At 39.1% G+C, this 12,463-nt stretch overlaps 1 protein-coding gene across 3 annotated transcripts; it reads left to right on the top strand.

The window, feature by feature from the left end:
• Positions 1-678: 678 nt before the first annotated feature.
• LOC111650471 (NACHT, LRR and PYD domains-containing protein 1a allele 5-like) lies at positions 679-11,317 on the top strand. 3 transcript variants are annotated; one of them, XM_023400382.2, is made up of 9 exons: positions 679-744; positions 4,067-4,132; positions 4,632-4,684; positions 5,808-5,863; positions 7,185-7,399; positions 8,910-9,178; positions 9,532-9,648; positions 9,758-9,899; positions 10,300-11,317. In XM_023400382.2, the coding sequence occupies exons 3-9, from the start codon at positions 4,655-4,657 to the stop codon at positions 10,329-10,331; spliced, it is 861 nt and encodes a 286-aa protein (XP_023256150.1). In that variant the 5' UTR covers positions 679-744; positions 4,067-4,132; positions 4,632-4,654; the 3' UTR covers positions 10,332-11,317. The 3 variants fall into 3 exon arrangements, with proteins under 3 accessions (XP_023256150.1, XP_087028419.1, XP_087028420.1); XM_087172293.1 differs by having other exon boundaries at positions 737-860; XM_087172294.1 differs by lacking the exon at positions 679-744 and adding an exon at positions 865-886.
• Positions 11,318-12,463: the final 1,146 nt, after the last annotated feature.

Below are 12,463 nucleotides of genomic sequence, written 5' to 3'. Positions count from 1 at the left end.
TCAGATCCATTGAACTAGACATCCAAACGTGCAAAGGATTTGTGAGTTCAAAGGTTATTGATTGATTATTAAGGCACAGCAGAACATCAGCAACACTGCTGTCATTTTAACACAAGTAACTGAAGAATTATTCATGTCTTCTCAGTGCAGGGCAGTAGCATAGTTGAACATAGTTTATTTCAAGTTCAGGCTCTTGTTCCTTTCTTCAGTCTGACCACGCAGATTCTCAGTGGCAGTTTTTACATTTAGGATGACATTTCTAATCCTAGACATTGCAGCGACATCCTGCACAGGAACACAGATAAGAGCTGGAAAGATAATTACGTTTAAAAAAAAAAAAAAAAAAAAAAGTGATTCGGACTCTGTATAGAGATTCAGTCTTTATGAGAATCTATCGACACTGGTGAGTGAATGAATAATGCCACCATTCAACAGAAGTAGACCATCAGCATAATAAGTTACCGGTATGTATGTGCAAGATTTGACCAAATTAACAAAGGCTAAAATTATTTATTTATTTACTAATTCATTTAATTATTTTAGTCTACTTGTTTTTTTTTTTGTTGTTTTAAAAAAAAAAAAAAAAAAAAAACCCGGAGAAAGATGAGAAGTTTTTCAACAACTACTTCAGAAATCAGTGTCGGGTGTTTTCCAGCTTTCGTTGTGCGCGCTCCCGCGAGGGTCAGGTGAGGCTCGGAACAACGCGGAACCGGAACAACAGAAGTGTACAGTCAGAGGGAGCTGGTGAGTTGATGCCATGTTTCTTCCAACTTGTTTTATGTTTATGTGACCGAGCTGTGACTGGAGAGGCGGACATACTGAGAAGTGTCAGAACCGCAGTGAAGACAGGCGGCTCAGAGGTCCAGGAAACACTTTGTTTCTGTTTGTATGCAAGTCCTACATACTTACATACTACGAAGCAAGTTAAACACGCGCGACTCGTTTTCATTTCTCGCTTTACTGAGCCTAACATTGACCGTACTTTGATATGTACTACGAAGCTGGTTCAATATATTCAGGATGTGTTCTTATAAACGTAATGTCAGGCTGCAGTATTTGGGCTGATCCTCTCGAGTTCAGTTCGAGTTTTGGAGTTCAGCATAAATTGGGGATTTACCCACGATAAGAGGTGAACTCCCGTCGTAGGACTGAAAACCCAGAGTTAAAACTGAAGTTACGTCAATAGCCTCATATTCTGCTTCGTTTTACAGGCTTCTGGGGTTTTTCTTTGTTTCAGTTTTGCTTTTTGTGATTGGTCTAGCCGTGTAGATTTTAATAGCTTGATGGTTTATCAAGCTGTTTACAACTAAGAACCACAAACAGTTATAAAATGAGATGTTTTGATATCAGAACCACAGGAAACCAACAACACACATCTGATTTGATGCTTTTTCACCTGCTACATCACGATCCAACATTCACTGTGTATTCAATAGAATTTTCTTATGCTTAGTTTATACTTAAACAACTGTTGCTCATGAGTAAGACTTATTCATACCATGCAAGCAGGCCTGCTGACTGAAGGGGGTGTGGCTGTGTTTGTGGTTCTCCTTTGCACTCACTCAATGTCATCTAGCCTAAAAATACCACATTCTGGCATGTTATTTTTAATGTTTGAATTTTCTTCATAACTTGATGATTTTGATCTGTTGTATTTATGCCTTGTGGCTTACCCAACAGTCTCTTATTCATTGGTTCATGAAGGCACTTGGCAGCCAAAAGATGCATTACTCTGAGCATCAGTTAACAGTGTTCACTATAGTCACACACAGAGCAGTCAAATCACAAACAAACATCTGCCGCTGCCTCACTAACTATTTCTGATATGTTGCAGCACTTTGTGCTACAGCTGAATCCAATAAGGATTCTGACATTTCTTTATACTTTGTCATAAACTGTAGTTATTATCATTGGCTGATAAAGAAAAATGACTACAAAGTGATGCAAAACATCTTGCGTCACTGCACCTACCAGCCAGAAGCCTCTTCTCGGTCAAAGTTTTCAAAAAAGCACCAAAGGGACTCTCAGACTGAGAAACAAAATTCTCTGGTCTGCTGAACTGACCTGTTTAGCCTCTATTCTAAGTAGAAAGTTTGGAGTTTGTCCTTCTGTAGGTTTCTCCCATCTCCAGACAAGATTTCTGGAGCTCAGAAAGAGTGACCATTGAGGTCTTCATCACTACTCTTAGCAAGGTGATTCTCCTCTGACTGCTAATTTTTTCCAGGCAGCCAGGTCTGGGAGGGGTCCTAGTTGTTCCAAACTTCTTCCATTTAAGAAATATGGAGGCCACTGTGCTCTTGGGAACCTTCAATACAGCAGAAATCTTTTTGTAGCCTTCTCCAGATCTGTGCCTCGACACAGTCTTGTCTCTGCAGGCACGTCCATCCACCTCAAGGCCTGGTTTTTGCTCTGATATGCATTGCCAGCTGTTAGACCTTATATAGACAGGTGTGTGCCTTTCCAAATCATGTCCAATCAACTTAATTGACCACAGGTGGAGTCCAATCAAGGTGTAGAAACAGAAAGATGATCAAGAGGAATAGGAGACACCTGAGATTTGTCAGCTAAAAACTGTCATAGCAAAGGGTTTGAATACTTGATATTTCAGTTTTCCAAAACTTGAGAAATTGAGGAGGCAAAAAATGTTTATTTTTATTTTGGTTGGCTGGTTACCATGGTACCCTGCTTAAAAGTGAGACTTAAAGCTCAGTTTGATCCTAAAGGTCACTGACCCACTAATAAGGCTCATTGATACAGGATGAGTTAATATCCTGGGTGAGACTGATCTGGGATTATCACTGATGGGTTTAATTAAACTAACTATTACTAGATTATTTTCCACTCACTTTGTAACTGTTGTGATTATGTTTGTTCCTACAAGGAGATTAAAGCTTCCAGAGACAGTGAGTAGTGAAACACTGTGTCCTATTCATCAATCTGTCCTCAATACAATCTGACTGTCAAATGAGTGTATGCTAATGTCATTGCCAAAATATTTATAAACTACATTTTGGTCTACAAATTTGTATGACTTAGTTGAGTTGAGCTGGTGAGCTGCTTATATACACTGAGGAGATAATGAGATGCAGGTGGAGATGATATTAGAACAAGTATATTTAGCTGCAGCCGCATCACTGAACGTGAAAGAAGCTGGTTAGCGTGAGGCATAGTTTGGACGCTCCTTCGCCACTAACAATTTGCCGCTGCAGATGACAATGGGTGTGGTTTGAAGCAGGTGTGGATTGTAGGGTGCAAGGCTGCAGCTGGACTCTTCTCTGTGGGAGTGTAAACAGGTGGGTGGTATTGGTGGGAAAGTCTGGGGACATCTGGTGGACATATGGAGAAACAAGTCTGTAAAGTGTCTCAGACACACCAGGGGGAAGTGAGAAGTGTCTAATCAAATCTAACTATTCACGAAGAATGTGGCTTGGGAACGATGAGTTGATCCGTCTGTCCCTTGTCACCTGCTGTTCAGGTCGCAGCTCCATTTGTTTCTGTCTCACTGTCTGTGAAATCCCCATTAGTGAAAACCCTTTGCCACCAGGTTTTTCCCTCTCTTCAAGGTTTCTTCTTTATCCTTGAATCTGAGCTATTTCATCCCAATGGACTGTGGCTTGTTGACTCGCTCTTCAAATGTTCCCTTGTGATGTGCATATTCATCTTCAACTGATTGGGGATCACGTTGTGATTTGTCACTGTTTACTGACTGTGACTTGCCATGATTCACTTCTTTCTTCAGAGAATCCATCAGTGATTTTGTTATTCCTCTTTGGTTGACTGATTTTCCAGAGAGTTTGTGAAAAGAAGATTGTACAGAAGCAGACTTCAGACCGGCGGTGTGGTCAGAAATGTCTTTGTTGAGGTCTTAAAATGGCTGCGTTCAGAAAAACACATTCAGCTAAAAGTTGAAGAAAGTCATGTTTGTCAGCAGGTGCATATGAAACTGCAAATGTGGTCAGAGTAAGGCAGATCATTTTCATGGTTTCTATAAAATAGTTTTTAAAAAAAAACAAAACAAAACATGAATTTTAACTGAGCTATTTTCATTCTTTCTAAATATTCCCAGAGAGTGTGCAGCCTGCAGCTGAAAAAAAAGATTTGTACTCAGAGCGTCCTTCACCATTAAATAAAGGTAAGAAAAACTGTTCACACATGAGTTTGATCAATATGATTATGCCTTTTTAATAGTGCCCCCATGTGTTAGAGGGAATTGTATGTGGTGTCTTCAGAGAAAACACACTTTAAGCGAGTGTTGAAACAAGCCAGACTGCATCCTTGTGTCAATGCAGCTTCTGCCAGAACAAGTCACTGATGCCTAAAACAAATGAACTACTGACACGAAGGACATGAAGAAGATCTGACTTTCTATTGTAGCATGTGGCTGCAGCTGGTAAATTTCACTGAACAAAGGCAGCTTTAAACGGCTTGCAGATCCATATTTTAGTATAGTTGACTCAGTAGTATATATTTAGACACGCCTGCTCAGGTTGATACACAGCCAATAGAAAAAGAGGAAAGTGATGACAGGAGGCTTTAAGCTGCTGCTGTTGGACTCTACTCACATTCTCCGACAAAGAGAGGAACAGTAAACGCTGACTTCTGACGCCTGTTGTGTCTTCTCCTCCCATCAGGTGACTCAGACACAAAGCCAGATATGTCTGAGGACGGCACAAAGCTGATGAAGGTGAGAGAAAAAACATTGTATCCTGATACTCCAGACAGATGATTTAAGGGCTTAACACACAGCAGGCAATGGAAAAGAAATATTCAAAGAATTCAACAGATAACTCCTGTTGCTGGGAACGTCTTTACCCCTTAGTACAGGTGGAGAAAGAGAAATGCATTGAGTCCCTCTTTAGATCTTCAACCCAATTTTTGCCCTTAATTTGTCATCTTGAGTAATTTTAGAATTTGGACAAATTTCTGTCAGTTTGAGGTCATGATGCCTGATCGATCACCTCAATGATCAACGATCTGGCTTTCAAATGAACTGCTGAATTTTTGGCAGGTCAGAAATGTTGATCTTGTGTCTGCAGTTTGAGCTTTCCCAGGCTGACGGCATGGCTGCTGTCAAAGTATCTGTAAACTGCAGTGAGCTGATTTTAAAATTACTGCAGTTGTATTTTGTCCAAAGTTACAGTGTTCTTAATATGAAAATCTCTTTTTTATGTTACTACTACTTATGTTACCACCACAGCTCAGCAAGGAAACTCTTTCCATCTTTCCAGGGAATCACAAAAGAGGAATTTGGTATTAATTAGTCTGTAACTTAAAAATATCCACTTGATTTGTGGATCTTTTCATACTGCCGGGTTTGAAATGTTTGTGACCTCAACGAATAGATTTTAGCTTTTACTATTCACCTTTACGTTATGTGGACTACAGTTACATAGTTTTAGCTAGAAACATCCTCTTCAGATGTTCCTGAGCGCTAAATGCTACCTCTTTATGACTTTTGTACTTGAATAAACAATAAACTTTTTTAGTTTTAGCTATTACCTGTCTTTTGTACTTTTTAAGATGTTGAAATTCTAGTCTGTTGCATTTTTTCCGGTTTTATGTCATAATAGCCTTTCCCTACAGACGAATCTGCTGTGCTTCAAACCACTCAGACTTAATCTGTAAATAATTACAATGGCACCTTTAGAAAATGTATCACAGTGTCAGTTCACTCAGGCTCCACTTTCTCACTGATGTGTACGCTGTGCTTCAGCTCAGTATGGACTGTGCAAGAATATTTGTTTGCTTCACTGAACTCAAGCTGGTTATTTATTGTAAAACAACTGATGTTTTTTTGTGAATCACAGCCCCTATCAAGCTTCACACCTGAGCTGCAACCTGAATCTGCAAAAGTCTCATACAGGTAATCAAAATCACTTTTAGGCAAAGTACCTCCTTTCTGCACAGTTTTCCTCTTTTGAGCCACAGCTATTTCCTAATGTGCTCTCTGCAGTTTTGCTGGTCTCATGGATGGCTCTTGTCCCGCTCTCTGGGTCCTTCCTATTTTTGAGAAATCCAGTAAAACACATAGAGAAATGAGTCCTTTACTCTGAACTGTCATCTGAAGCAACATCAGTGTCTTATGACGACAGCACAGCTGGATCAGCCAGTAGTCGGCCTTAACAGCTCTATTGCATCTTTTGATGGCTTGGACTTCGTACATGCACAGTCCTGTAATAATAAAGAGACCCTTAACTGACCAGTTTGTTGCTTACACATGTTGGTCTTCGGTACAGTCCCCAAAAAAACATGTAGTACACTCTCAGTCGCACCCCAAATGACACACACACAGATTGCTGGTAAAGAGACAGGCAGGGATGATAAAAAACTTTGACAATCAGACACATAAACTGGCTGGTGTCTTTAGTCACCAACTTGCAACACAGACCGCCTTATAAGACATGTATGTGTGGGAGACACAGAGAATGTATAAAGATAACTCAGTTATTAATAGCCTATTTGAGACATGAATGCTCATACCAAACTCTGTTGTAGTTCCCCTTTCCATATTGTGAATAAGAAATATTTATCATTTTAATTATGAGAATGACTGACAGCTTCTTTGTTACACACTCGAGCCTAACTTATTGTATTATGTTGTGTGCAGAATCAGTCAGCGTAACTTTTAAGTTAGTTAGCTAGAGAAAAACATCCCTATAAAAAAAGTCTAAAGAGGAAAGTTGTTACTGTTCATGTGTGTGGCACCGTGGCCCACAGTCAGATATAAGTACATTTGAATCAGTTACTGAACTGAACTGAGCAAAAGAATCTTTTGAACTTCGATCAGATATTTTCAGAATAAAAGTTCTAAATTAGCTTGAAATAAAGCATTTGCTACAAATGAACTTTCTCATGCTTTTATTTTGTAGGCAAAATCACCAAAGAGGAAGTGATTCTGTTCAGTAGACTGCGGTGCAGCCAAGGCCTGATTCATGAATGCATGTGTCTGTCATCCACTCTGAAAATGGATAAAAGTACAACAAGCATTCTTCATGATTCTCTATTTGGACATTATAGCTAAATGTGGGACCGTCAGTCTGATGTCAAAGAAATCTGGCCGGCCAGATATTATTGCTGGAGGGGCCAGTTTGGGCCCAGGGGCTGCCTGTTGCCGACAACTGCTCTAACTTTATGTGTAGATGTAACGGGTTCATTGTGGTCATTCAGTCCTCTGTGTCCTAAAGGTTCAGGTTTCCTGGACCAGGTGGGTTCCAGTGTACTACAACTGGACTGGTGTTTGTTCTGACTCAGGAGGCCGACCTGCACTACAGGACTGTCCAATGGGATGACAGTCTCCTCCAATCAGCTGGCAAGATTCCTGCAGGGCCACTGTTCAAACTCCAGTGTCCTGAGGATGCTGTCTGTCAGCTCCACCTACCACACTGTGAAACAAAGGATGGTGAGCAAATTATTGTACTTTGTTAGAGCAATGATGAAACTCTATAGTCAAGTGTCCCCTGTAGGCTGCAGAGTCCCAGTCTCAACAAATATCTGTGCCAACACCCACACTGTGACATATGTCTAGCATGTTTTTTAATCAAACCACCTGTTCAACAAGCAACAAACAGAAAAGAGATATTTTTTTCTGCTGTCTCCCATTGTGTTTTGCACAGCAACATTGCACTGATTAAGCTAATAACAAATTATTGTGGCCTTGCAATAATAGAGAATTATTATACCCCCAGAAGTTTTGTATGTTTGTACTCTGGCACACTATAGTAAAGTATTATTTACTGTCAGAAAGAAATTACATTTTAATGCAGTAGTGTCTATGTTAAATAGCATATTTAAATATTCAGTCCATTTCACGGCACTTGTCCAGGTTTAGAGTTGCGATGGTAAAAGGGCAAACTGAGTAGTCTTTCCTTTTTTCCTTAAGCATTTCATGGCAATCTGCCCATCAAATTGTTATATTTTTATTGGGAATTTGTTTCAGGATAGTGCAAGAGGAGAGATCAGGCGGTCACTAAAATCATCAGGATTTATCATCTCGGGATTAGATTAGATTAGATTAGATTAGATTAGATTAATTTTATTTATCCCACAACTGGGAAATTCATTTACCAGAGCAGAAAAATAAACATCTATAGAATAAACATCTATGGAAATAAACAACAAAAATACACCAAATATACACTAATAAATACAATATACACAATACACACGATATGTACATGAAAAAGTGCAAGTTTGCACATGGTCAGGAAGAGCAGGAGTTGTGGAGTCTGACAGCTGCTGGAATGAAGGACCTGTGGAACCTCTCCTTCTTACAGCGAGGATGTAAAAGTCTGCTGCTGAAGAAGCTACTCAGAGACCCTACAGTGTCATGCAGAGGGTGAGAGTTATTGTTCATGATGGATGTCAGCTTAGCTAACATCCTCCTGTCATCCTGAATATATTAAAAACAATTATTGTTCTTTTTCATTTATCGTACCTTGTTTGTATTTTTTCCTTCCTCCTCGATTGGAATAGCCAGATCCCCCAGGTACAAAATGTATCCTATCTGGAGCTCACCTGACAGACCAAAAGCAGTTTGACTTGCAGCACCTATCAATTTTGACCTTCCAAAAAACATGGTGGTTGTATTATATTTTGTACCGTGTAAACCATCTATTTAAAGGAGAATTTAAAAATGTAAATGACAGTTGTCAGGGCATAAAAACAATGATCTGTTGATCTTTATAAATCAAGACTCAATAGTCTAAGAATGGAATAGCTGTCAGTGCTGAAAAAAAAATTGTTTAAATCAAAAACTGAATTGAATCATGACCTTAAAATCAAAAGTCAAATCGAATCATGGATTTGGAGAATCGTGACACCCCTACTAGATATAGAATGAAATGATCACTACCATTGTAATGAGGCTGTCATCAGTAAAACAAATGTTGAATGTCTCTGTGTTTACACAGCTAAAGACCATCTGTGTGTCGTCCACATCAGTGACGATGGAATGAGTATCATCAAGCCGCTGGAGGTCACAGACACTCATGTGATTATCAAAGTCCCTCATCTCTCTGCCTTCGGTGTAGTCCGGTCTTTGGAAGTTCTGTGGAAATTTTTGGAGACTCCGGATCCAGTTAATGGCCATGTTTTTCTGTACCTGCGACCAACAAACCCACACACACAGATGCAATACATCAATGTGCATCTCGTGTCAAGCAACGTCCCTCTGGAAGAGGTAAAGACTTATGAAATGTTACAGCTTCACTTTCCTCCGAACTCCGTGATACATATTCAAAGATCAGTTACTCACCTGATAAAATAATAATTTTATTGATGAAGCTAAACAAAATCCAGGTGATTTAACAAAGATATACAAGAATTACATTACAAGGACTGTCAGAGAAGGAATGCAGTGGTGGTGGGTTTATCTTTTTCCTCTGACACCAGCGGACAGAGCCAGCCGACCCAAGAAGGCAAGAGTACAAATGAATGAAAAATTTGTGATGATATAAAACCGGCCTGCTGATTATCAGTTGAGCTCTACTGAGGATAAACTGTCTAATTAAAATGTCCCCACGTCTCTTTAAGGTGACCGCAAGACAGTCAGGTCATGTGAACATTCCGGCACCTTCCAAATGCAAATTCATTGAAGATCGAAATTACAGTGTTCAGTGTCTGCCGACGGCCCATAAAATACAGCCAAAGGTGAGTATTTCAAATAAAAGGTTTTTACCTGCTGAAACAATTCATAAAACGTGTTTTAGTTTACTTTGGATACTGTTGAGATACTGACACTGGTCCTACTGGTTTTCAGAAGTCAGAGTTTGACCTGGATTTTGGACCAAATTACCACCCAACGTTTGAGATCCGCCTGTCTGCAAGCACACAGCAAGCGACTATAATGGTCCAAGATGAAAACAATACAGAAGTCTGGAAGCAAGATGTTGACCTAACTGGTAAAGTCTTCATGTACCTGCAGCATCAGTCCACCTGGTAGTATAATAGAAAAGAAGAGAATAGTGATACTAATTGCTTGATCCATGGTGCTTTTATTCTTGTTCAGTCCACTGTATAACCAATTTTAATAGACCATGGCCAGTGTGTATAAAACTAATAAGAAATGGTTGTAAACTTTGACCTGTGAGTCAAAAAAATCTAAATGCACATACTGTGTTCGATGAATCACAGGTGGGATGGTTGGTAACCTAATTTCTCAGATCACCAACATTCACCATTAGTCATTACTGATTAGAATATAAATATACATACATATTTTTGTGTGTGTACTGTATACAGTATTATGTATGCATACAGTACATTTTTATTGAACACATGCTTTTCCTGCTCAATTTATAGGTCTTGGTCCAGCAAGGATTCCAGGTTTCTGACATGGGCTCTTGAGTGTCCCACCAGAAAAGAAGTTGCAGTCTGTTTGGACAGTGTCTGAACCTGTTTTACGTAGGCTGCTGGATAAACCGGGGCAGACAGCGCTGGAGTGGTGATTGTTACAGTTCTAAGAAAAGGATCACAAGCAGGTTCAGCTCTGATTGTTCCTGTCTGTGAGGGGGATTCATGCCTTTCAACAGAGCTGAACTTAACATGAAGTGTGTATCACGGTATTTGTTTCGCACAGACACATCTTTAATTCTTACCTTTTAAACTTTTTCTCTAATTTTTAAGAGTGTTTGGTAAAAACCTTAAAGCACACCAAGCATGAATCAGGTTTACCTGTACTGTACTTGTACACATGATAAATTCAATATAATGTGTATTTCCACAGCACAAATTACATCAGTTCAACAACTGACTCGTGTCACAGAAGAGGTTTAATTTGGAGGTGGACCTCCAACCTGCCAAATTCATTCCTGTGCCTCTCAAAAATAATCTTCTGTACATCTCTGTTTGAGTTCTACATCAACACCATTTCACAAAGTGACTCCACGAATTGAACACACTCATATTCTTGAGATTGAACTTTTTTGTATGTAGGCAGGAATTTGTTTCCTGTATTGTACATTATTTGTGCTGTCTTAAAATCACACCAGATCCACCCTTTAAATCGTGTGTCTCTAAAAACAGCATGTTAATGTAGCAGTGAACGATACAGTGTAAAGCACTTAATGATTCAGAATGTGCCTTGTTTTTTGCAGAACTGCAATGCACCTTGCGAACTTTACTCACACAAATATGAGGTTTCCTGCAGATTTTGTGGTTCAATATCACACCCAAAAATGTAATTTAATTAATTTTCATATCCTATACAGTATACGATATTAAAGTTGTCTATTATTACTTACAATACACATGTATCTTTCACAATTTCTTAACAGCATAAGCTTGGTTTTGTTCAAATTAAATGATCATTTGTGTCAAACCGTTTTGATTGACTCATCAGTCGTAACCATCGCTGAAAGCTGCTGCAAGTTCTGCCCATAACAAAAAATATTAGTGTTGTCCACATATCAAACAAATTTCAGTACATTTGATATCACAGATACAGTCAGGTGCACAGTTAAACATTTTTTTTTGTAACTGTACCTCCGCACACCACCACACAAATGAAACAAATCCATTAAGATGTGATAGAAGTGTTGACCTTTAGCTTCAATTCAAGGATTTTAACAAAAATTCATTAACTTTGGGATTATAGCAATTTTATACATAGCCCCTCCATTTTCAGAGGCTCAAAAGAAAGGAACAAGGAAAGGACAACTGACGGACAATCAGTTTTGTTTTTTCGTAACAAATTAAGCAGATGAAAGGAGTCGAGTCTGGAGTTGATTCCAAGTGTTGAATTTGCATTTGACAGTTCTTCATGGGAATTGTCAAAATCTGATCCAAAGAAAGAAACTTTAGGAGGGGAAAAATGAACAATTCGGTACGTTCTTTAAGAGAAGGAACACACTAGCACGCTGAGCAAAACACCAAGAGACCATGGAAGACAACCAAAGTATATTATCACAGAATTCTTTCCTTGGTGAAGAAAAACCCTTAACAACATCCAGCCTGGTCAAGAGCATTGTCAAGGAAGTAGATGTATCATTGTCTACAATGTAATCAATGAATGTACTGTAAATAAAGAGAATTCACCACAAAGTGCAAACCACTAGTAACACTCAAGAACAGAAAGGCCAGATTGGATTTGGCCATTAAAACATCTTAAAAAGCCTACTCATTTCTGGAACAAGATTCTTTGGACAGATTAAACCAAGATTAAGTTCTGTCTGAATGATGGTAAGAGAGAAGTATGGAGAATGAAAGGAACGGCTCATGATCCAAAGCATACCACATCATCTGTCAAACATGGTGGAGGCAGTCTAATGGGATGGGCATGTATTACTGCCAATGGAACTGGGTCATTGGTGTTTATTGATGATGTGGTTGCTGTAAGAAATAGCAGGATGAATTCTTAAGTTTATAGGGCTATTCTATCTGTTCAGATTCAGCCAAATGCTGCACAACTGATAGGACCAAAGACAACATTTTTTCTGTTTAATGGAGGAATGGAAAATATTCTTGT

This window comes from Seriola lalandi, unplaced genomic scaffold (assembly GCF_002814215.2).
Source record: "Seriola lalandi dorsalis isolate HSWRI2012SDOR001 ecotype SW California unplaced genomic scaffold, Sedor1 jcf7180002052274, whole genome shotgun sequence".
Taxonomy (NCBI): domain Eukaryota; kingdom Metazoa; phylum Chordata; class Actinopteri; order Carangiformes; family Carangidae; genus Seriola; species Seriola lalandi.
This window is presented reverse-complemented; position numbering and strand designations above follow the sequence as displayed.

Coding starts and splice junctions, on each gene's coding strand:
- LOC111650471 (XM_023400382.2), top strand. CDS start 4,655: ATGTCTGAGGACGGCACAAAGCTGATGAAG. Junction 5,864..7,184: donor TCTGCAAAAGTCTCATACAG/GTAATCAAAATC, acceptor TGTGTCCTAAAG/GTTCAGGTTTCCTGGACCAG. Junction 7,400..8,909: donor ACACTGTGAAACAAAGGATG/GTGAGCAAATTA, acceptor GTGTTTACACAG/CTAAAGACCATCTGTGTGTC.